The sequence below is a fragment of the Octodon degus genome, unplaced genomic scaffold (assembly GCF_000260255.1).
Source record: "Octodon degus isolate 3935 unplaced genomic scaffold, OctDeg1.0 scaffold00032, whole genome shotgun sequence".
Taxonomy (NCBI): Eukaryota; Metazoa; Chordata; class Mammalia; order Rodentia; family Octodontidae; genus Octodon; species Octodon degus.
In genome coordinates, this window is record NW_004524608.1 from 13112088 (window position 1) to 13138379 (window position 26292).

General features: G+C 38.6%; 1 protein-coding gene and 1 pseudogene across 1 annotated transcript in view; one reads left to right on the forward strand and one right to left on the reverse strand.

The window, feature by feature from the left end:
- Positions 1 to 26292, forward strand: part of Pla2r1 (phospholipase A2 receptor 1) — a 128724-nt gene that overhangs the window by 33829 nt on the left and 68603 nt on the right. The window contains exons 4-8 of the mRNA XM_004629979.2: positions 1602 to 1775; positions 6026 to 6139; positions 6583 to 6726; positions 22757 to 22951; positions 24357 to 24514. Of these exons, the coding sequence (XP_004630036.1) occupies positions 1602 to 1775; positions 6026 to 6139; positions 6583 to 6726; positions 22757 to 22951; positions 24357 to 24514 (785 nt within the window). The remainder of the gene's footprint in view (positions 1 to 1601; positions 1776 to 6025; positions 6140 to 6582; positions 6727 to 22756; positions 22952 to 24356; positions 24515 to 26292) is intronic.
- LOC111816440 lies at positions 20007 to 20084 on the reverse strand (annotated as a pseudogene).

Below are 26292 nucleotides of genomic sequence, written 5' to 3' on the forward strand. Positions count from 1 at the left end.
AAGAAAGAAAGAAAGAAAGAAAGAAAGAAAGAAAGAAAGAAAGAAAGAAAGAAAGAAAGAAAGAAAGAAAAAAGAGAAAATGTGTTGGAAGTAGGGAAGTATTTTGAAGAGGTTTGGTAGTAATCTGTATTTTGCTGTAATAATAGTTTAAGTTTAAACATTTGCTGTATGTTGTAATCACATGTCATATATCTACCATATCCCTTTTGATAGGTTTCTTCAGGTGCATGGCAAAAAAGCAAAGGGGCTTTATTTTCTTTGAGGACATGGAGAGAATTTGGGGAAGATAAAGAATTTTCTGGTTGGAACAAAGGGAGGCTGAGGTTTTTATGGTCATTTGACAGGGGTAGAGTTGTTTTGTTTTGTTTTGTTTTGCAGTACAAGGGATTGAACTCAGGATCTTGAACTTGCCAGGAAAGCGCTCATTCTACTGAGCTATCTTCCCAGCCCCTGGGTGGAGTTTGAAGGGGATGTTTAGATATACACAGGGGGCTGATTGATGGTTGTCCCTGAAGCGGCAGGAAGGGTGAAAGGAAATTGCACCCTGGGCTGAGTAGGAGAAGAAGGGGGAAGGTGATCTGGGGGAAGATGGGCTTTTGTTTTAAGGGCTTGAGCCATATTAGATGACCACCATGATGATTCAGCAATTCATACTAGGGCCAGAACCTATCACCTTTTATTGCATTTAGCACTTTTATTGCAATTAGAACTTTGGCATTTAGAGAGAAAAGTCTTTTGTGTCTCTCAAATAAATAAATTCACAGAGCTCAATGCAAAGTGCCAAATGAATGCTTATTAGAAAACTAAAATGTTATTTTCACAATTATTTCTTTTCTTATAAGAAGTAAAACCATGCTGTTATGTTGAGCTGTAGGGGTCTCAGGTCAACAATTTCTGACATTGCCAGTCAAGTGGAAGACCCAATACTATTATGGACTACTGGACTCTTTTAGAATATTTTGCTGAGTTAACACACCTATAATATTCAAATAACGGAACTAAACAAAAAAAAAAAAAGGGGGATGAAGATGAATGTCCATTTTGTATCTGTGTATTCAAAATGGTTAGGATAGATATATAGTTACATTCACTTAATGAATAGAGGGATTTGTTCTAATAGTGTTTGTAAACAGGATATCATGTCCGCATCTCACACAGCAATTAAGCACTAGGAAGAATGTATGCAATGTGTTAATTATTGAAACTGTTCTGCCATTTTGGTTTGAAACTGTCTCATTGCTATTTGTTTCTCAATAAAATTATGGAAAAATAAATAAAAAAATAAAAATAAATAAAAAAAAACCAATTATTTCATTTCTACTTTTTTCTCTTAAAACTAGTGTCTGTTATTTTCCCTGGATGTATGAGCTTCTTCATTGACAATTTCTAGAGTTTTTGCAAGTCCTGAAAGAGTTTACCTATAAATAGAATAAGTAGAATAGCAATGCAGATTTCATTATAAAGACCTAGTAAAAAGTACCTAAGGTAGTGAAGTTTTTAGCAGCAGCAGGTTAAAATCATTCTGTTCAAATGCATCTTGGAAATATATTGCTGTGCAAATAAAGTAAGACTAATGACTTTCTAATGGACTGTCTTCCCAGCCTCTACAAAAGTATCTTGTGACGTTGTCTGGGACAAGGACCACAATGCACACATTTGCTACCAATTCAACCTGCTTTCATTTCTCTCTTGGAATGAGGCACGTGATTCATGTCAGATGCAAGGAGGTGATTTATTAAGTATCGAGGATAAAAATGAAGAAAATTTCATAAAGAGTAAGTAGACAGATGATGCACATTGATATTTATGCAAGAAAAAAAATTGCTAACAATTATGTTTATGTATGCAAAACTATATTTTGAAATTTTGCCCTAAAATTATTTTTACTTCCTTTTTATGGCCCAAACACTTACTCAGAATTTCTCCATGAGCCCCAGGCCTCTCCTTCAGACAATCAGTCCTGTCTTCCCATTTCCTGCCCTTAACAGAGAGAGTTCAAGGCAATTCCTGCTCTTCCAAAGACCTTAGTCATTCAAGTCTGATGATGAATAATTAAGTAACCTATTAATTGACAGCACATTTATCACCTATTGTGTGTAAACATATCTTACATCTTTTAATGGATGCCAAAGAGCTTAAAATTTAGTGGGAAAAGCAAAGTATGGGCCTGTTAACCAACAGTGTACACAGTAACAGAAAACAGCAAAGGAGCTGCATTCATGAGCGAGATCAGTTTTATTCATCACCTAAACTCTCCCCTTACTTCTCTCCTTCATATATTAAATGTATTTATGTCTCCTTAAATTAGTCACTGTCATTAAATGTTTTTGAGCATATGTTTTTCTCAATTTTTACTGGACATGTAGTACAGAAGGGTTTTTTAAAAATAATTTTTAATTCAGCCATATGGGAAGAAAAGTAAAGGAAAAATCTCCCACAGTTCTACAGCCTGGTGAGCTCTGCCTTCCTGCAAAAAAAACATATATATGCATGTGTACGTGCATAGCATCTATAAAAAAACAGTATTGCATAAAACATGAGCTGATTATTGCAGTATTTAGGTATTTAGGGAAGATTCATTTACCTGCCTGCATTTGAATTTTGTCTCTACTACTGATTAGTAGCACCACAAGGTCCTTAACCACTCTGTGCCTGAATTTTCTCTCTATCAAGTGGAAATAATAGTAGTCTGTACTTCTTCACATGTGTTACATCTTATAAAACAAGTGAAATCCTAGAAAAGTAATAGGCACACATAATAAAATACCCATTTTAAATACCCATGTATAAACCATTTAACACACCCACACCCTGTTTGACTGGCTGATTGTTTAATTTACCTTCATATAGAGAAAATCTGTCCATGTCTAGAAATATAGTTTGATATAATTTTGGTCTTTATTTACATATTTGTTATTACAAACCATCCTCTACATACCTTTATGCATTGTTCCCAAATTACTTCTCTTATAAATTTATACATATGAATTGCAACAAGAATGTAACAGATTGATGTGCTGGGCACACTTGCTCTTCCTCAGAGCTGTGCCAAAGCAGAGAATTATCACTGAAGCTGATTGGCGTGAATACTCTTGGAGGAATACACAAATTTCCAAAACAGTTACTAACCTGGAATGGTTTTTGTGTGAAAGTTTGTGCATCACTTATTTGTTACTAGAAGTCCAATGCGCTATCCATTGTGTCACAGAGCCACTTTGTGCATCACTTATAAACTTCAAGGGCTATCTGTCTTAATTACCAGGATCTCTTATAAAACTTGAATAATAATTTTTTAAATGCAATGTGTTGGAGAATGATTTAAAAACTTTAGCTCTATCATTAGACTTTGGGATTGTTGAGGAAAATAGAAGTCTGAGCAGAGTGTTAAAGGTGTTTGTTTGCTTTGTGCAGTAAGGAGGATTGAATGCCTTTACACTGAACTACATCCCCAGGTCATTTATTTATTTATTTATTTATTTATTTATTTATTTATTTATTTTGAGGCAGGTTCTTGCTAAGTCACTAGATTGCCCACTCTGTGTTTACCCTTGCAGTCCTCCCCACTTGGCCAAGCAGATGGCTGGAGGCACAGGCATGTGCTGCCACGCCTGGCCACCAAAGTATTTTTAATGACGAGGACAATACTACAAAGTTTCTTGCTAATCCCTGGTGGACATTAAGTATGGTATAGGGAATTACATAAGCTGTCACCAATGCCAAGAAACATTTGTATGCATTTGTGTTTGAATTTATTATTAGAGCATTATAGGCTAATTTAGTTGTAAAGGTAAATGAACTATTTCTGTACTTCTAAATACAGACCATAAATGAGAGAGTTACATGTGATTTAATAAAACAATTGCATAGCCAGTGTTCAAAATAACTCAAAAAATAATGATGTGCTGGTCCGATAGCTCAACAGACTAAAGCGCCTGCTCAGGCAGAGCGCAGTGGCTGTGGTTTGATCCTCGACCTGCCATGCGGGCCCCGCCCCCGGAGCAAGCTGAGCCGATGATTGAATCTGGGCAAGGTGGTGGCACCTGTAATCCCAGCTCTTGGGAGGCTGAAAAACAGGAGAATCACTACAAGTCCGATCTACATAGTGAAACCCTGTATACCCTATCCTAAATTTAAAAAAAGGGGGGGGGGCTGCCCCTTAGCTCAGTTCTTTATGTGGCTGCTTCAACAAAGCAGTTAGGCTCAGGTTGCTGTGGTTCCATCCCCACAACTCAAGCCAGGCAAACCTGCCCTGAAGGCATTCGGAGCCAGCAAAAAAAAAAAAAAAAAAAAGTGATGAATATTTAAATATTTTTATTAGATTTTTTAAAAGCTTTTTTGTACGTATTTTGTATAGTGTCTCACTATGCAGACTCATAGTGATCCTCTCGTTTTCAGCCTCCCCAGCGCTGGGATTAGAGGCGTGCACCACCACACCTGGGCTCGCTGGCCAGCTCAGCATGCCCAGGGGTCACGGTCCGCGCAGCATATGGTGCCAGGGATCCAATGTCCCTGCGCTTGCCTAAGCAGGGGCTTAGTCCGTGGAACTATCTTCTTTCTTTCTTTCTTTCTTTCTTTCTTTCTTTCTTTCTTTCTTTCTTTCTTTTTTTTTTTTTTCTGAGCTATCTTGCCAGCCCTTGATGAGATTATTTTAACATATCATCTGGCACTAACCTGAATATGAAATGTGGAAAATTTGTCCTGGAAATTTTGTTACTGCATCTTCAAATGTATCTCTGTCATTACAAGACCTATTAAGCGATTTAATCAAACACTTGCTATTGAAAACAGTAATCCATTATATATCAGGAAGAGATTTCAGGTTAATGCCACAGAAATAGGCTCATTCTGTTCAGTGATTTCTATGATCTCTCTTTCTAAGAGCCTCAGTTTCCTTCAGTTTTTCACTATTGCATTGAACTGTCTGATTGCTGAGGATGCTGTGGCCTCGTTACGTGAGCACACGGACGCCATACGGGGTATTTGTACAGTCTGCCATGCAACTCGAAGCTCTTAAGAGTAAAAGGGGCAATGATTAATTATTATTCTCAGACTGTCAGCATAACCCATGAGCTTCCCTGGGAAGCTGGGCATAGAGACACCTACTCACAACCCTGTCAGGATCCCAATCTCAGCATGGGTTTCTGCATCTGGTTCAGAATAAAGTGAGTTCTGAAACAGATGAACTATAAGAAAATGCTGTCCTGTGTAGGATGGTGAAATGGCACACCTTTGAGAATGTCATGAAATTGGCCATTTTCACTAAAATTCAGACACTGGCTTCTCCCCAAATGTTATTACACTAGTAGTACATGCATAGAAAAAAAAAATTAAAATTCAGGGCACAAAAAGAAACACTTTCCATAATTCTGCAACTTTGATGACTGCATTTTCCTGTGTATGTCGCTGCATGTGTATTTATTATCTTGTATATAACAATGGTACCGTGTCACGCCGGAAATTGCTACCGTGCAGGGGTTAGACTGTCGTAAACCTTTTCTACCGAAAGCACTGTTGCAGAAGCAGCCTCAAGTTTGTGCTGTGTGTGTGGCCATAGTCCTCACTTGCCCAGGCTTCTTCTCTATACCAGGTGCTGCTGCTTCTCTTGGCCAGGCCATTCCAGTGGCCTCACACACCTTCCTAAATTTGAAAACTTGTCTCTGCTCAGTTTCTGGGAGTGACCGTATACATTTCCTCCTCCCTTTAAAATTCTTTAACTTTGTGAGTTCATGAAAATAAAGTAAATTCAAAATTGTAACTACACACTCTGGAACAGACTGAGGACTACTGAATGAGAAAATTGCTGGACTCTCACATGAAGCACTTCAAGCTAAGAAATGCTGTCCATGAAGCTTTGGAAGATCATTGGATTCCTGAAGGAGACAGAGGTTTGCTTTGTCACTCTGGAGTACCTAAAACTCTTTCTGTCACTGTCTGGGATTAATTGATAGTTCTATAATCCCAGAATAGGATGAAGTGAGAAGTGTAACACCGAATTGTTTCTGAAGCTCCATAATTTTTTTTTCAGAGCATATGAGCAATAGCACACAGGAAGTGTGGATAGGTTTGAACCAGCTACATGAAGACACTGGCTGGCAGTGGTCCGACGGAACACCATTAAACTACCTCAACTTGTACCCAGGTACCATCAGCACTACTTTCTCTTTGGCAGGTGACATCATCCTGTGGCCTTGAACAGCAGTATTTCTCCTGTAGATATCAGGCATATTGTCCTGAATTACTCTAAGACAAGCTCGTTCTGACAAGAAGGGAGAGGCCAGGAAAGAAAGGATATTTAGCCAAAGTTGCAAAATGTGGGTCAGACCCAAAGTTTGGCCTTCTGTTTTAAAAGTAACAACATTTGGTAAATAATCTTTTAAATATCATTTTAAATGATAAAAATCAGTGTTTTTGTAAACCTCAGTGAAACATTGAATTCACGCCTGGATTTAACTGCAAAATCATTGGTACAACATATTGTCTTCTAGGATTTGCTATCTGAGCCAAAGGGAAGTGTCCCCTGGTGCTAAAACTCCATCTCAGGATGTGTTAAACACACACTAAACTTATGCATTGTATTTTCAGAGATCCATTTTGATCCATTTGCTGAACATTACTGTGGAACGTTTCATTCATTTATGCTAACTTCTTGGAGGAGTAGGGGTTGTGGGCTCCCTTTTCCTTATGTATGTAAAAAATATCTAAACCACACTGATCAGGAAGCAGCTGGTAAGTTTTCACACTGTTTTTACATGTTATTTTCTTGTCCTCTTTTTTGCTAATAATTCATGATTGAAACTTAGCTAAAACTGGTTTTTATGAATAAATATGTGTACCTAGATTATATCTGTATTCCAAAAACATTGTGAATCTAACAAAAGCATTAGTTTTACTTAAAATTAAGACAATATAGTGGTCGGGGAGATGGCTCAGTGGAATAAGCGCTTCCCTGGCAAGCGCAAGAGCCTGAGTTCAATCCCCGGTTCTGGGGAAAAAAAAAAACAAACAAAACAAAAAAAGACAATATAATGTTTTCTTCCTTATTTTTTTAAAATTTGCATTAGAAAAACCAAATATGTTCTATTTCTATTTTAATTTTGAGTTTTGTTTATGGTTGCTCTCTCAGTTGCTTTTCTCTCCTTGCTGGGACAAAATACCTGACAGGCAAAATTAAGGAAGGAAAGGTTTATTTAGCTCACAGTTTGGGGTGGTTTCAGTACATACTGATCTGGCTCCAAGGCAGAGTGGCATGTGGCAGAAGGTAACAGTTCATGGGAGTGGAAAAGAGCAAAGCAGCCAGAGAAAAAGGGAGGAGCAGAGACAGAGGAGCAGCAGCAGAAGCAAAGAGCAAGCCTCGCCTCCTTATACTGAATCCGGGATATCTGCCCCAGGGGAGGGGTAGCATTCACACCCATAATCCCAGCAGCATTTACACCCCTAATCCCAGGATTGGATAATGAATTAATCACACTTCTAGAAGTCCACCCCCATGACTACATGAGGCTTTGTGGGGAACAAGACACAAAGCTTAACATTCACTCCTGGTGCCCCAAAGACTCATATACAACCTTTTATGCAAAAGGCATTTTAGTCCATCTCTAAGAGTTGCCAAAGTTACTACAATTTCAGCACTGCTGAAAAGTCCAAGTCCCTAGTCTCCTCTGAGATCTAAGGCAAACTCTTAGCTGTGAGTCCCTGTGTAAATGAAAAGAAAGTTAAACACTTGCAACATTCAATGGCTCAAGAAAAACATCACAGTTCCAAATGGTACAAACAGCAGGATACAAAACTTTGGGTCAGAATCAAGTCCAAAATCCCACAGGGCAGTCAAGTCCTGTAGTTCCATGTTTAACATTTAAGGTGTCTTAATTACTCTTCTCTCGTTGCTGGGACAAATGCCCTACACTCAAATTGGGGAAAGAAAGGTTTATTTAGCTCACAGTTACTGGAGGTTTCAGTCTATACTCAGCTGGCTCCAAGGCAGAGTGGCACATGGCCAAGAGCAACCCTTCATGGCCACCTGCAAAGAGCAGAGAGGAGCCAAGGAAGGAGCAGCAGCAACTGTGCTACAGTGAGGAAGTTTGTCTCTCTGTCTCTCTTATGTTACATTCAGAATATCTGCCCCAGGGTGGGTGTAGCACTCACGCTCATAATCCCAGCAGTACTCAGACCCATAATCCCAGCCTTGGATCCCGAATTAACCGCAAACTGTAGAAGTCTGCCCCATGATTGCATGAGGTTTTGGGGGGAACAAATACACAGAAACTTTAACAGAGACAATCTGGCAAATTGTGAGCTCCATGTGGCTCTACCTCTGTGGTAGTCTTGGTGGTAGCTCCCATGGCTTCTTTCTTAGTCCTGCTTTGCTCCTTTTTTGAAGTTCATGGGGTGGAAAACAGCAAAACAGCCAAAGTAAGAAGGAGGAGCAGAGACAGAGGAGCAGTAGTAGGGGCAAAGAGCAAGTGTCTCCTCCTTCCGCATACTGCATGCAGAATATCTGCCCTAGGTTGGATGTAGCATTCACTCCCATAATCCCAGAGGCACTTACACCATTAATCCCAGTGTTGGATAATAAATTAATCACAACCTCTAGAAGTCCACTCCATGACTACATGAAGTTTGGTGGAGACATCTAAACACAATCCATAACAGTCACCCTAGAAATTATACCTAAAAAGAATTTTCAAAAGTTTTACTTCACTGATTTTCTCTTTTGTTGTTGTTAGCTTTTTAAATTGACACATGATTTATGGAGTACAATGTGCTATTTTGTTACAAGTATACATTGTATAATGATCAAATCATGGTAATGAGCTTATCCATTACTTCGAACATTTATCATTTCTTTGTGATGAGAACATGTAAAATCCTTCTCTAGTGTTTTGAAGTATTCCATGCATTATTTATAATTAGAACCACCCTGCTGTGCAATAAAACCAGAACCTATCCCTTCTAATTGTCATTTTGTACCCTAATTATTGATTTTATGCCATATTCTATATCTCTCTTTAAAACCCTATCCTCTCCCTGACCAGGGGGTACAACATACAAAATTGGGGGTAATTGAAACAATACCTAATTATAATCTAATACTTATAGTAGAATAGTTTTTGTTTTCAAAACAGTATTTTAAAACAGTAAAATAATATTTCTTTTTAGCTTATGTAGAAATTAATGTCTTACCTCAAAAGTAGACATAAAACAATCATCTTTTAAAGAATTCTTACAATAATAACTCTAGATTTAAAATAAACTTGTTATAATTTTTTCAGTATTGCCCCTTATAATTAAGGTTAACTGCTCTTTTCCTTTAAATTGCTAAGCCATGGGCCAGCCAAATAACTCAGTGGACTAAAATGCCCGCTTAGACAGGGACTGAGGCTCGATCCCCAGCATGCCTTGCTGGCCCCGCCCCCAGGGCATGCTGAGATGGTGATTGAGACTGGGTGTGGGGCCCGAGAGATGGCTCAGTGGAATAAGCACTTCCCTGGCAAGTGCAAGGGCCTAGGGCCGTGGAGCCTGGGCATGGTGGCACCCACCTGTAAACCCAGCACTTGGGAGGCTGAAAACAGGAGGATCACTAGGAGTCCCATCTGTGTAGTGAGACCCTGTAGACCCTGTACTAAAATACATAGAAAGTAAAAAATTAATTGCTAAGCCAGGAAGAAATGTAGCACAGAGGGTAGGAAGGGAAGAAAAGCAGCATCCTGGCATTCTTTTTATTAGTCCATGTTTATAGTGCATAATGTTCACCTTCCTGATAGACACTAGAATGTATACCACACTTTAATTCCTTTTGATCGTCTTTCCCTTCTCCCCTTTGCTCTCCATCCATCTCTGTTTTTATGCAGAGATTTTTTTCCATTATTTGAAGAATTTTCTAAATTTACTACTGGCTATTGCTTTTTCCTCCTTCTTCTTTTTTCATTTTTCTTTCTCCATTTCTTACTTCTTTATCTTTTCATTCTACCCTAAGCCCACTAACACTCCATCCTGTCACTTTTCTTTTGTCTGTCTTATTTATTCTTCTAGTCTACTAATTGAGGCCAGGAGACAAGAAGTGGAGGGAATTGCACTAAGCATGTTTGAATTATTTCTTGTTGCTTTGAATTCAACAAATTCTTCTGATAACCTAGCCTTGTGCTTTTAAACTGTATATCTGAGATACTGAGGTTCTTTTAAAAAAAAAACCTGAAATACAAAATTATGCTTTTTAATGGGGTGTCATGTAATGTTTCCATACAAATACACACTGTGTAGTATTTGGCAGGTTAAACATATGTCCTTAAACTTTAATCATTTCTTTATGGTTACATTTATCAAAATTCTTAAAGTTTCTCAAAATGTACAACACATCATTGTTACTTGCAGTCACCTTACACATGCTGAAGCACTCCAAAACCTCCCAATTCCATCTAACTCTAACCCAGTGCCCATTCATCAGTCATTGCCTGGCTTCCCCCCTACTCTCTATGGCCTCTATGCCACCAACTTCCATGACACCAACATTCTTCAACTCCACATATGAGCCCTATATATTAGTTACCATATATGGTTCTATACTTATCTTTCTGTGTCTGGCTTAGTCCAGTTCACATAAAAATCTCCAGATGCATGCAAGTTGTTGCAAATGATGAATTTCAATCATTTCATAGGGGAATGATATGCTACTATACACTCATACCCAGTTTCTCTACCAGTTCATCAATTGATAGACACTTCAGGTTTGTCCATTTCTTGAATATTGTGAATAGTACTACACTGAACATTGGAATGCAAATGCATATGACGTATTGTTTTCATTTCCTTTGACTATATGCTCAGAAGTGGGATTGTTGGATGATATGGCAGTTCTTGTTTTAAGTTTTTGAGATGCCTCTATTGTTTTTTATTATAGCTATACTAACTTATAGTCTCACCAATATTGAGTGAGAGTTCATTTTACTCTGCCCCCTTGCCAATACTGTATTTTTTAGCCCTTTTGCTAACAGCCATTTTTGTTGGGGTGAGGTGATAACTCAATGCACTGTGATTTGCATTTTCTTGATGATTACTGATGCTCGCTTTTTCATACATGTACATATTGACCATTTGTACAAGTGTCTTCTTTGGGTTGTCTATTTAGAGCTATTGGCTGGTTTGTTTGTTTGTTTGTTAGTGTATTTGATGCTCATAGTGATCCTCCTGTTTTCAGCCTCTCCAGTGCTGGGATTATAGGCATTACCACCACATATGATTTCAGTGACTGGCTCAGTGCCCCTGAGGGCAGAGCTGGAGGGGCATGTGATCTCTGCACTCGCCTAAGCAGGCACTATTGGCTGGTTTCAAATTTTTGTTTTGTTTTATTTGTTATTTTGTTTCTTTCTTTTTTTTTTTTCCTGTTTGGAGTCTCTGGATAGTGTCCCTTGTCAAATATATAATTTGCAAATATCTCAATTACGTAGGCTATCTCTGCATTCTGTTGATAGTTGCTTTTGTCTTGCAGAAGAGTTTTAGTTAAATATAATCCCATTTGTCTGTTTTTCCTTTCCTGTGCTTTCTGAGCTACTATTCAAAACATCCTTGCCCGTTTCAATGTCCTGAAGCATTTTCACTGTTTTCTTCAAGTACTTTCTTAGACTCAGTTCTTCATTTAAGACTTTAATCCATTTGGAGCTGTTTTTCGTAGTTTGTTTAATCCATTTCAAGTTGTTATTTCTGTGTGTGGATATTTAATTTTCTAGAACCATTTATTGAAAAGTATGACCCTTCTCCAGTACACGTTTTTAGCACCTTTAGACCTCACTTCTAAGGTCTCTCTTCTGTTGTGTTAGTCTACATGTCTGTTTTTATGCCTTTACCATTCTTTCTTGTTATAGATTTGTATTATGTTTTGAAGTCTGATTACCTTCTGCTTTGTTATTTTTATTCAAGATTTTCTAAAGATGCTGTTGATTTCAGTTTGCTAATATTTTGGGAGGATCTTTGTTGTTATGTTCATCCTGCAGAGAGAGAGAGAGAGAGAGAGAGAGAGAGAGAGAGAGAGAGAGAGAGTCCTTAGCTGATTTTACCATCCAGATAATCCTAACATAGTAGAATATGTCTAGAAATATCCTGTGTCTTCTATTTTTTTAATATCTTAAGGAGAATTTATATTGGTTTTTCTTTAAAAATTTGGTGTAATTCAGTGGTGCAGTCATCTAGTCCTAGGTTTTTCACTGATGGCCAACTTTTATTACTGAAGTCCATTATCTCATTACTTATTATTGGTCTGCTCAGGTTTTCTATTTCTTCAAGATTCATTCTTGGAGCCAGGTGTGTAGGGATCTGTTAGTCTTACTGCAAACAGTTCTACCTGGGAGACACAGTGGCAGGAATGAGAAAGACAGACAAGAAGACAAAAGTTGGGCTAAGTGGTCAGTAGTCTGCTGATGGGCAAGACTCACACACCTGCACAATGAAACCTACATTTATTGATACCTTTTGCAAAGTTAGTGACATGTGACACAAGGTTGTCTAGTGACTAGTAGCTGACGTTAGCAGTCAGCGTGCTTATCTCAGAACTGAGGTAGCTTGTTTGCTTTAGGCACTGAGGCCTAGTCCTACCTACACAACTTTGACTGATTTTCCAGCTTCTGTGACTCCATACATATCCCCCTTTTTGTTTTATTTTGTCAGGGATGGGCATTCCATTGCAGTTAGAGAAGCTGTATTTAGAGAAGTCTTTTTTTTTTTTTAATTGGAAAAACAACCTCTTTATTTAACATACCTGATTTAGGATGAGGGGCTGCAAAAGTGGCCAAGGCAAAGGATGTGGAGAAGGCTTTAAAGGACTTTGTCATATTTGATGCCAGATTGTAAGTACTTGAACTCAGCAATATAACCGTACATAGTCCAATAGTCCATAATAGCAGTAAGTTATTAGCACAGCTGGTAATTGTCAGAAGTTGTTGACTTGAGCCTTTTACAGCTCAGCATATTAATATAGCTTTACTTTTTATACCTCATGGTTACACTTTTCTGCTGGATAGTTAAGACCAAGTTAAAGCAAGGCCTGTATAACTACAAACAACTTTTGCTATCTTACAAGGTCAGTTACATCTCAGGATTTGCCTTTGAACCATATACAGCACCTCTTAGACTATCTGTCAGTGTCAGCCATCTGGACGAGTCATGGCCACTGCTTGACCAATTTGCTCTCTGTGAGAGCCTGAGAGATTTTTTCTTTCCCAGTAACTCACCTTAGGCACACTATACATTGTCAATCACTTTCCTCTGTAGCCCCATAATCTTCTTTTTCAGAAAATTTGGGATACAACTGAGTTACAGGATATCACAACAGAGGTTCTCTTATATTCTGAGTCCTCACTGACCTTGAAGGACGAGGGCCAAAATATTGGCTATCCTTGTAGCCTATCTATCTCTAATTTTTGGTTTGCAAACTTTAGTTGTTAAACATCCAGAAGAGAAGCTTAATAATATTTTTACCCTATAACAGAGGCAGTTAAGTTTAACATTACTATCTATCTGACTATCAAACACCTTAGACATAAAATGGAACTGTTATTTTCCAACAAACATGGATATTCTAATATTTAAATTCCTATAGAATGTTAAAAAGCAATTACACATTTATACACAGAAATTTAGAAACTAAACAATATACGACATTATAGCAAGACAACCCTATGACTTTTTGTGACATGCTTACATTTTCATTTTGACATAACATAACCCTTTTAACTAATTTTTCTCTATCCAACACATAAAAATTTTTGACCTAAACTATCCTTAAATGAGATACACATCACAAGGATTTTTCTCTCCCCCCTCTTTTTTTTTTTAATTTGAAACAGTTTTATCACAATAAGCATTCTTTGTTTAACAGTTTAAAAGACCTGTACACTTAGAGTCATGGATACATTTAGGACACCATGAGATTAACAATAATTAGTTACCACACACGTGCAAACCTTTGCTTCTTAATTTAGTTGAATACCAAAACCATTTTTAAGAGAAAACCCAATTGTAATTTTTCTGAAAGACTTTTATCTTTAAACAATGGCCAACTTATTGAGGGTGTCTCCTAAGAGACTATAGAGATTATTGGGAGTTCTTCATTAATGAACAAAAGGGTTGGTCACACCTCTTATTCATCAATTAGACTCCTCTCTGATTAATTTGTCCCCACTCTAAGGAATTTTTGTTTAATTAATTTAAACTTTCCAATAAACTGTGCATAAACTGGTTTTTTATCACTTAGACCAGCTGGTTACTTAGGAAAAAGCATGCTTTTAAGTCTATACTCCAAATTGTAGTGTGGTGAACAAATGCTCAACAAATTAAAACGTTAAAAGGGAACAGTTGTTCACAGAATGATACACACATAGACATATACACCACACACACAGATAACCATCTTTATAAAATTATGAATACACTCAACTATATATTTCTGACCAGATTAACTTATACTAACCGTATTGCAAATTTTTTTTTTTAATTTTAGGGAAGAATCTACAGGATGTTTAGGGTCTCACTGCTAGATCAGACTCGTAGTGATCCACCTGTTTACAGCCTCCCAAGAGCTGGGATTACAGGTACCCACCACCATGCCCAGTCTCAATTGCTATCTCAGCATGCCCCCAGGAGCGGGGCAGGTACAGCAGGCCAGGGGATCCAACCTTGACCCCTGCGCCTGCTTGCAGGCACTTTAACCCACTGACTGACCCATGTATTGCAATTTTTAAAGAATTTAATAATTATAAATAGACTAATCAGATTTTGTTATTTGTCAAATAAGCAGAGATCTCTTATCAGAAAATTTTGGCAGGAATAAAATCTTTTGTCTCTAATTAATATGTATACTTTGTATTTTTTATCTTAATACTAGTAAAATTTAGCTCAGTTATCATTACATATTTTGCCATCTATTTAGGTCTTAGATTTCCATTTTGTCAGTTTCTTTAATAGGCCCCAGGTTGGATCTGGCCTTCCCGTTAACTTCTCCAGATCTGGCTTCCTGGTATATAGCCTGACAGCATGTTCCTGTATTCACATAGGTCATTCAGCATTCTCTGGAAAAAACACAAGCATACCTTCTCCCTCAGCTTAACAGTGGACTGGGTCCTTCCCATTGTCCAGTATGGAGATTTCTCCAAAGGATACTTTCTAGCCTTTTTGCTCTTATTTGATGGAATTGTCTTTCTGCTGCTGTACTTCCATCTTTTGTAGAATTTATAAATTTAATAGTGTTGTATACATGAAGAGCATTGTTTAACAATTTCCTGGGCCTGTGCTTGAGTCAAAAAGGCAGTTGCGTTAGATAGAAGCGTTTTGATGAAAAGTGGCATGAGATACAGAAACTTGTTGAATAGCATCTGAAAGAGTAACAATTTTGGATGGAGTATGTGGCATGTTTAGCCATGGTAAAGAACCCTGAGACTGCCAAAGAACCCCAGTTGGCATATACTGAGTTGGGAAAATAATTTAAAATATTGGCAAACATGGGTCAACTCTAGAGAGCTGAGCATTAGAAAGAACCTGATTAACTTGATATTCGGCAGTCTTGGCCTCTGGTGTATGTGTTCTTTTAGAAGTAGGGGTTGAGTCTCCCTTGAGAATGCAAAGAGAAGACTTAACTCATGAGTAGTTAGCTTAAGAGCTGGGCGCAGCCAATCAATGTTATCAAGTAGAGTCTAAAAATCAATCTTAGGGTTGCAAAGTATCTAACCTGGTTCTGAACAGTTTGGAGCACAATTTGCCCTGTTGAGTAAGATGTCCCAAATATGTAAAGGGTGCCACAGTTTGCACCTTTTCAGGGGCTATCACTAGACCTGCATTGAAGAGAACATCACCTAATTGGATAAACATGCTATGTAAAATGGATGGGGATTCATGTGCCAAGAGAACGTCATCTATGTAATAGATCATGTATGCAGATGAATAGGCCTGTCACACTGACCAAATGGCTGTAGCCACAAACTCTTGGCACAGCGTTGGACTATTCACCATGCCTTGTGGTAGACACCACCATTGAAAATGGCACATAGGGGCCTGATCATTAATAGAGGGGAAAAAAAAAAAAAGCAAAATGTTGTTTATCTTCAGAGGGAGAGGGATAGAAAAGAAACCGTCTTTTAAATCAATCACCGTAAGAAAAAAACATCTAAAGAATAGCTACAGGACTGGGCAGTCCCTGTTGCTGTGCTCCATACCCTATAATATGTCATGGCCCCATAGATTGACCAATATATGGGGGAGGAAATAAGGAGAAAATACCTAGAATGGCCTTCTGCATCCCTCCAAATTAGCAACTTAGCACTTCTGCTAAAGTAAGAAACCTTGCCCACCCCTTGTGAATCTGTAGTGGTCACAGCCAGAGGCCGCACCCCAGGCCAGTGATGCTGAGCAATAACTGAAACATCTGCATCCACGTCCAATAGCCCTTTAAATGCTTTTCCTTAAGTAGGCCGCTCCATCTCTAGGCAATTTTATTTAATGTGCTGAACGCATTAAGTATTAGGCGGCCCAAATATGAAGAAGCTACCATAGCTTACACCTCTTTGGAGACCACCACTAAGACTTTTATTATTTAAATGGGATGTCAAGGGGCCAGGGAGATGGCTCAGTAGAATAAGCGCTTGCCTGGCAAGCACAAGGGCCTGAGTTCAATCCCTGGTTCCGTCAAAAAAAAGAAAAAAAAAAAAAAGAATTCAGATGTGTCATGTACCTGTCCCAGCTCCTCACAATGAATGTAATCAGTCTATATGCAAACACAAACTAATAAAAAAAAATGCATTTAAAAATAAATAAATAAATAAATAAATGGGATGTCAAAATCAAGCTACTGTTTAAACTGTACTCCTTTTAGGTAGTACTCCACACTTCTATATTTGTTTGTAAAATATCTATATCTGTATCTATATCTACCAATTTTAATTTAGGGCTGTAAAACAAGCAATCAATATTCATTAGGAATTAAAGGAATTTTAAAGTAATTTTTAAAAATATCCCCATTATTGTAAATCTTCCAGAATTTTTTTAAACAAACTGTTTTTATCTTTTTTTTTTAAAGTGAACATGGCTTCCAATTTATTTAGGTAAATAGACTAATAACCCTAGAAACATAGTGTACAACATTAAAATCTTTTTTAGGAAGTTTTAGTGTCATCCCCTTTTCAAACTGATCATCTGTTTCATCCTCTTTTCAAACTGATCATCTGGTTATCTCACATAATTATAATAATATAATTATGTGAGATAGCTCCAATGAAGAAAACAGCATCCTATTTGAGACCCTTGATCCTGAAAAATGCAACTCATTGATTTTTCAGACTGTTGTTGACAATTTAGCAACAAATGCTTTAATAAAGCAAGTCATTTCAAATATTAATATAATAACCATGATAGGCAGCTCTTTATAATCAGAGGCTAATCACTATTAATTCCTTTGCCATTCAGTTGTTTTTATCTTTAGGATGGAAATAATCTTTGTAATCTAATCACCTTAAGGGGAAAATGTGAACTTTTCTTATAGTGTCAGTTGTGATGGAGCAAGACAGCCACTCTACTTCCCGCTTTTCTGCTAAGCTCTACTCCTGGAGGAATGGCCCTTTGTACAGCTCCAGGTGCACAACCCAGCTGCCTCACCTGAAGGCCATCCACACTTGAAAAAGTCCTTTAAAATGCTTTTCCTTTAATCAACCAATCCCTTTTTTTTCCTTATTAGTTTTAAAATTGTTATCAAAGAAAGAATGACCAGTTAAGCATTATGAGTCTGCTGTGGATTATACAATGGTTTTGGTGGATTCAATTGACTTTGATTTCCCAATGACACAAGGCAAAAATCTGGAGGCCTTTTAAAACGAGACTGCTGCAGCCTAGCAAGACTCCCACTGTACCCAGAGACATAGATCCAGATTCCAGTAGGAATAATTGAGGGCCCCATGTCAGGAGTCAATAGGAATCTGAAGGAGGAACTGAGGTCCAAGCTTCCTCTATCAGTTGTTGCTCCCCAAGGGACAAAGATGCCTGTGATGGGGGAGGGAAAAGGGCCACCACTGTTTAATAGGGCCAAGGTGGGCCCCATTGGAAGTTTCTCTGAAAGGGTCGGTCTTCCACATCAGTTTTAGGTCTACACTCACTTGTTCAATGGTACCCTTGTCTACATCTAATACACAGACTGGAAGGGTTTATTGAAGAGACAGATAAAGACTGTGTTCTCTTTGATGCAGCAGAGCAGTTTCGGACTAAATGCCCTTCATTCCTACAGTGGAAACAAATGACCTTACTTTTCCCCTTTTTTGGACTATGAATGAATAACCTGAGTAATAACTGCTGCCAAGGCAGTCCCCTGTGCATATGAGGGGTCTCTACCTGCACAAATATGAATCATCTCAAACAATATAGCCTGATTTTTATGGGCTCTTAAACCCTCTTACACCATTTATTTGCATTTTCGAAGGCCAAGTGTTGAACTATTAATTTGCTAGCTTCTGTGTCACTGATAATCCTCTCGGTAGCTTGCAATGAACCAGTAAAATCATGGAAAGGTGCATCAGGGCCCAGCCTAACAGAAGCCAAGTTAAAGAATATTTCACCCTTACAAAGGAGTTCTCTCAGGCTCTAATAGCAGCTGTTTTAGTTTGCTCATATATTCGCAATGCAAAGGTAAGTTGATTGTGCTAGAAAAACACCCTTTACAATTAGCAAATCTTTTGTAATGGCCAAATTGTGAGCCTCACATTTCCAGCTGCCTGTTCCCTGCAATATTCAAAGAAATTTCCTTTCCACAGTAATCTGGATTCAAACATGCTTTAGCTATTTCTTTCCAATCATTTGGGACCATAATCTGTTGTAGCATTTCTACTAAACTCAAGGTAAAGGGAGCAGTAGGACCATAAGTAGCAACAGCATGTTTCAGTTCTTTTAAGGTTTTAAAAGGTATGGATTCATGAAGACCTACAAATTGTCCTGGATTATTTTCAAGTAGAACTTCAGAAGCAGGGCAAAGTTGTTGAAAACCCTCCACGGACTCCTCTGCCTGTCTGGGTTTTTTCAATGCCAATTGCAAGGGGGACAAAGAAAATGGTTCTATTCCCCTGGAGGCTGAAGTCCCGATCTGTGACTCAGCCAAATTTCCCTGAACTGCCATGGCCAGGACTGCAGCTTATGGCTCCTTAAAACCCATTGAGTGTTTCTTTTTTGCCCAGATTTTAATCATAGACACTACCTTGAGTCTCTAACAAATTTGTGATGCCAAGAATGTGCATAGCCAGTGCCAAGGCCACAGGATACCATGGTCATGACACTCCTACTCAGCACTGGGCACACAAGACTGTAGTTGTGGTACACACCAGCCTCTGTGGTTGGATGGAGCAAACAGATGGGCAGGCAGCTGGGGAATCCCAGCTGGGTCTGCCTAAGACCTCAGCACAGGGGGCCTCCCGGAGCCTAGTTTGTGCCCCTTCCTCCAGCGGCTGGTGCCTCTTCAACCCAATGGTTTGCAATTTAAAAGAACTTTTTCATGTCTTATTTGAGCAAAGTTAGAGGGTTTAAACTCTGTCTGCTGTTTCTTTGCTCTACCCTCCTTGTCCTGTCTGGGACTTGATTTCAAAACAGTATTTCACACCAAGTCCTTCGTGGTAGTCTTAGAAAGTAGCACAAACACAAAAACCAAGAAAGCAACAAACATGTTTATATACATCTACAAACATCTATGGTCCTTGAAATTCTGTTTCTCATTGTTGACTCAATCAAATGTTTCCCTGTTAAGCTTCTCTCAAGCTTCTTTCTCTCTTTGTGCTCCCGTATCTCTCTGGCCCTAGTGAGCCCCATCCCCAAGTTTTATACCTAGTGCACCAGTGCCAATGCACCCCCGTGTGGACTACTGATGGCTCCAAATAATCCTCTTCCCTCCCTTATGGGTGCTCTTTAGAAAGGCTCTTTGGAGGTAGCTGGACCAAGAGTGTGTGATGCTGAAATCAAGGATACAATATTAGGATTAAGGGTGTGAGTAGTACCTGTCCTAAGGGTGGGTAGTCTGGATAAGTGACTGATACGAATAGATACTACACTTGATCTTAGCCAAAAGGCCGAGAAACAATAGCATGGACAAGATAAAAGGCACAGAAAATGATCATCACTTGCTGCTTGCTGCTTGCTGTCGTCCTGCCTTCTGCCTGCCATGAACTGTTTCTACTTGGTGATACCCTTCTGCCATTTCACCCTGCCTGGGCGCGAGCCAACTATGAACTGAAATCTCTACAAGATGTGTGCTACATGAATCTTCTCTCCTTTAACTTGTGGGAGTTAAGTATTTTGTCTCAGCAATAAGAAAAGTAACTAAGACATATCCAGAAATTCTAAATCAGTTGCTTGATTTCCTTGAGGCTATAGCTGTGTTTTTTTTTTTTTGTTTGTTTGTTTTGTTTTGTTTTGTTTTGTTTTCCTAGTATTTCAGTACTTGATGGCACCCAGGTCCTGATTTTTCAGGAGCCTGGTGTTAGTGTACTGTCATTGTTTTTGCATTAGAGAGCAATTCCTTATTTGTCCTGAACACACTGTTATGTTGTTTAGAAAAAACAGTGAGATTATTTAGAGAGAGCAGTATGTCCCCACAAGTCTTCGTTTGGTCAGGCAGGCTTGCATGCTTGGTTCACAGTTATTTGCCTGTGGTCAGATGTCACAGAATACTGCCTGGGTCTGGTTGGAGTCACTGTCGATGTGCCAGCATCATGTGCTATGCCGTATTTGTGCACATACTTGCAGCTAGACTGTGTCAGACCTTGTGCCCATAGTCAGCCAAAACCAGCACAACATTGGAGTAGAACCAAGGCCTACTCAAGAGGTGCCAATTGCTAAGGTAGATTTGCGATATGCTTTGATACTTGCTGGAGTACAATCCAACAGACTAGGGTCGTGTGACTTCCACTGCCACTGGTGCTCCTCCAGGTGTTCCACTTACATATCAATCTTGGAATAGGTGCCATCAGGACTTGCTCAGTGTGCGACAATTTCACCAGCTCAGCACTAAGTTCCAGAGCAAAGTCTTCTGCTTACTACCCTGCCCAACACCCAGCAAATGGGGTCTTGTGCCATACTGTGTTGCCCAAGGTAGAGATAGTGCTGATGGAGGCCATGACATGGCCATTTAAGCTGGATCATTCCTGAGTCTTACAGATACAAGGACCCACACAGTCTTGGGGGTAAAGGTGAGGGCCAGACTCCACCTGCACCTGTCAGTGATACAGAACAAAATAAGTCCATCCCACTAGGCACAGGTCTGTCTCTGATGCAGGAGCAGTTCTGAAACACCATCTATACAAGTTCTGTCTGTGACCTCTTGACCTGTGTATGGGGACTTCAGTTTCTAGTGGATGCAATGTCTCACTGTGGTGGACAAACCCATGTGCTAGCTTCTGTGTCCTACTGTCTACCACGTGAGGTCCTGCTCTCCACTCTGCCACCCCAGGTTGGAGGAAGGGTACTCAAGCCTGTCAGTCATCTGGTCTACCATAGCTCCTATGACTTGGTTCATGAGCATTGGCCTGACAGGTCCTGAAGCTTTGCCCAGCACTTAGAGACACAAGGAGACCCTTTGCTTTCTCATTTAATTTCCTTAGCTCTTATGAAAGTAGTTTGTTGTGTGAACAGCTGTTCTACTAGGTGCATCTGCATGAAGCCATCACTGGAGGATCTCACTCAGCCACCATCCTTTGTTTTGGCAGGGGGAAGGGCATCTTGGAAATCAAACCCAGCCCTTGACAGGTGGCTGGCAAGCACTTGTCAGCTAAGCCGCACCCTTATCCTCAGCTGCCACTGCACCCTGCCTCCCAGGGTTCTTGCGTGGCTCTATTCTTGCTTCCACCAGAGAAGTTCCTCTTTCATCTTTTTATCTTCCTTTTTAGTGGGGTTGAGCATGTTTAAAAAGGTATATGACTGGTTTTTTTTTAGGTTGGAAGCCATTGAGGTAGATGGTATCTAAATATTCTAGCACTTTCTGACATTGATTTTAATTGCTGTCAGAGTCCTAGAAGCAACTTTTAAAAAACTGTTTCCTGAGTAGCAGTGAAACTGCACATAAGTAAATGAGTTCTAAAGTGAAGCTCCTAGTAGAGGTTTATAAAATCAAACAAAAATGTGATTTCCAGCTGGGGATGAGTTCCTGAGAAAGAGCTAAAACTGGCATGCACACTATCAGCTTCCCTCGGCCAGCCCAAGCACTGTGGCCCTGGGCCCCTGGGAAGCCAACCCTGAGTCCACTACAGGACCCTGACTGACCCTCAAAGTGGGACTTGCTTGTTGTTCCTAGTCTAGGGGAAAGTGTCAGAATTTTCAACTATTTTTTCAGAGTGTAAATATGTATAAGGAAATCTACCTGTACTGTATAAAAAAATCTTTGAAATTTAAATCATGTTCCATAATAATGGTCTTATAATGTAAAAAGATTTCAAAAATGGACAATTCTGTTATTTTATATTTAGCTCTGTCTTCTTGCTTTCATTTTACAATATAATCTTTAGAATGTCCCCTATTGCTTTGTGCCTGAGATTGCTTATCTGGAAAATGAAGCACTAAGATCCATTAGACCTCCCATCTAGATCAGAAATTTAACCCTTCAGTATTTGAAAGCTCGCAAATTCTATGAATTATGTGTCCATTTCATGTATTCCTGTTTCTCACATTTAAGGGCAATTGTATTGATAGCAATTTATATACAGAGCAATAAGTAATGCTTAAATACTTATGGAAATTACATTTTTATTGATTTAAAAAGAACAAGATGCTTGGAAATACCATGCTACCCACTGTGAACCCGGCTGGAATCCCTACAATCGTAATTGCTACAAGCTTCAGAAAGAAAAAAAGACCTGGAATGAGGCTTTACAGTCATGCCAGTCTGAGGACAGTATATTGATAGACATAGCTTCGTTAGCAGAGGTGGAGTTTCTTGTAAACCTCCTTGGAAATGGTGAGTACTGACTGCCTTTGACTTAGAACTATGAAATATGATGGGGTGATTGTTTGATTAGTGATATTTCTAAGCAGTATACAGGAATGTGAAGTCATTGGATTTTTACACAAAGTTCAGAAACTTTATAAAAATCTTTACAAATGTCTGGTGTATTAAATGGCTTTTTTAAAAAAAATAAGGATAAAGGTTTTTTATGGAAGTTTCTAATGAACCTAAACCTATAATTTAGCTTTTGGCCTTTAGGCAGCAGTATTGTGTTGTGCTCCTGTGAAGGGAATTTTCTAGATACATAGTTAGATTTGGATCACTGTGGCCAAGACCAATTTGTCTGATGCAGTAGTTCTTAGGCTATGTGTCTTTCTCAGCTATGGATTCCTGGGCCTTCACCACATTCAGTCCATCAGAGCAAGGCTGCCCCTTCTTGTGTCCCATATTTGACATGTAATTCTGCTAAAAACAAAACAAAAACAAAAAACTTTGAATTCCTGGATTTTATTTGTCAGTGTCTAAAAATAGAAGAAAAACAAAAAGAATCCTGACCCTACTTTGATGACCTTTCAATGGTAAATTTTAGTTTGGAATGAAAACAAAAATCTTTGTCATTTTTTCCTAATCCTTTGCATTTAGGATTAAAAGAATACTGCAGCTACCTCTATGTCAGCGAGGACACTTGAACATCTCCCTTGCCTTTAAGGCTCTTGGCCCATTACTCCCATTGCAATGGTTTAAGACTTCCAGTTCCTTTTTCCTTGGCAGAAAAAAAATCTTTAAGCTACACTATTAGTAAAAGTTTAGCTTTTTTGTGGAAATTGGATATGAAATCTCAGAATTGTGTCTAGCTTTGGATTTATGTTAATTTATGGAGTTATTTTGAGAAAAGAACAAAAATGTTTGAAACTGGAGGAGCCTAAAGGTCTTTGAATACTGTGATGATAGAAACAGAGCTCTATCTTTAATTGTAAGAATTTAAATAAAGAAGTTTCTCTGTGCTTTTAAAAATTTTTTTTAAGTTTTTTTTAAGAAAAAAAAAGGCCTCTTTCATAGTTCAGAAGATCTTCCTGTTTTTCTTTCCTCCAGACAGAAGCAAAACCAGGCTTTCAAAGTCTGCTTCACATACTGTAGTAAGACCCACAGTGCCAGGACTCTAACTTGCTTCAGCTTCATCCTGTGTCAGTTTTAGATCACACTGTGCTTTCTTTCACTTGTCTGCTAAGCAAGCAGATCTGGATAAAATAGAAGGGAAAGGATTTCAACTGATGTTTTATAGACTTAAACAGCTTTTATTACATTAAGAAATAAAGAAGTTGCATGCAAAATGGTATATTTTGGTAATAATCTCAGGTTACTGTGACCTTCGAAAAATGTTAAGATCTTGTATGTAAATTATATTTATCTCTTACAGAAAATGCTTCAGAAACGTGGATTGGTTTGAGCAGCAATAAAATTCCAGTTTCCTTTCAATGGTCTAATGGCTCTTCAGTAGTATTTACTAATTGGGACTCACTAGAGCCCCTAATTTTTCCAAGTAGAAGCCAGCTGTGTGTCTCAGCAACGCACCCTGTAAGTTGACCCTTTGTTCAATGTTCATTTATATTGAGGGCCATCTGTATGGGAGACATGGGCCATGGCAGAGACCAAGGCATGCATGGTACAAATTCCTCATGGGACCTTCAGGCTAGGCAGTAAACAAGTACACCCAGAAAACTCATGGACATTGTAGTTGTGAAGAGCACTCTGAGGTTAGAGGTGACTTGACAGTAAGGAGCATGGTTTGGGGCTATTCCTTTAGACAGGGCAGTCAAGAAAGGTGACACTGAAGCTAGAATTTAGAAGTAAACCACTTGTGAACAGAGGAAAGAATACTCCAGGCAGAGGTCAGCTGGTACAAAGAAAGGCCAAGAGGGTAGAAGTACAAAAATCATTTTGGAGGCTACCTATGCTAGGGACATTATGATTTGGGTCACAAGGCTTCCTGTTAAATTAGATTGAGGTAGTAAATTAGGTGGATTTGGAGATTGAGCAACCATCATTTTGGTAAATGGCAGATTCACCATATTGACTATAAGGGGGAAAACTGAGAGTGAGAAGATTACTCTGGAGAGTGATGGTTTTAAAGGTTCATTATTTTATTAACCTTAATAGTTTTGAACAGTATGTGTAACATTTCTGGAAAGTGTAAACCAACGGTAAACTTCATTGTTTATTCTCTCATAAATGGAATGTGCCCACTGGCCTTGACTTCACACTTGCCAGCATTCTCATCTCTTATTTATCTAAAGTATCTGATGATACAGAATTGATTTAATCCCAAGCCACTTAATGGTTTAGTAGCTATTTAAAATAGACTTACTCAAACTGGTGAAAGCATGCACTGAATTTTAGGAGGTTATTGGAATTTTATGGGTTTCCTCATTCCTTCTAACCATTGGATATCATATCTAGTTTCCCCCAAGAAGAGATTCGTTAAATGCTACTTAAGTATCTTGATAAATTTTTGCCAACCAAGCCTGGAAAACTTCTAAGCACTTTCTTGTGATACATTTCACTGTTGTAACTTTTAAAGCTTAAATTATCATATGCAGCTCCAACTACACATGCTGGTACAGTGTTTCAGAGTTATATTTAAGAAAGATTAAGATGACCTTCATCTCCTATTGATGGACACACTTCGCTAAGTGTATTTACTACAGAAGAGCCAATATTTGGATGGGAATTCATTTTAAGAGAATGAGGATAGATATTAATATTATTGGGTAAGTCAGAATAATGCTGCCCTAAGTATATTTTGTAGCCCCTTTTGGCAGCTTAGTAGCTCCTTAAACAGTAGGTGTATAAAAGTTAGCATTTACTTACATCAACTTAGTTTCCATCAACTCAATATAAATGTAATTATTATAATTCACAGGTTACCTAACATAGCTAACACCTAATTTTGTGAACCTAGGGAGCTTCATTTATCCATGCATCCAACAGCTAGTAAGCTGCTTATCATACATTTGACACTATCTTATAATTAGATATTTTGCTGGAAGATTCCATACAGGAGAGACACAGAACTGTTCTTGCTTATGAAGACATAAACCTACAACATGATATGTTTCTAAAGGTCATGGAAGGGTTCTAATTCTCATAAAATCCTGGATATCTGAAAATTCAGTAGTGTGGTGTGAGTCCAAGGTTCTGATTTGTGTTAAAGTTTTTAAAAGGTATTTGGAAAAAAATTTTTAATCTGTTAGCAGTCACTGAATCATTATTAATGTAGAATCTGAGTGTAGCCTTCAGTAGACCAAGGAGAAGATAGCAAAGTATCTGCTTGTAATAGACCTAGTGATAAAGAA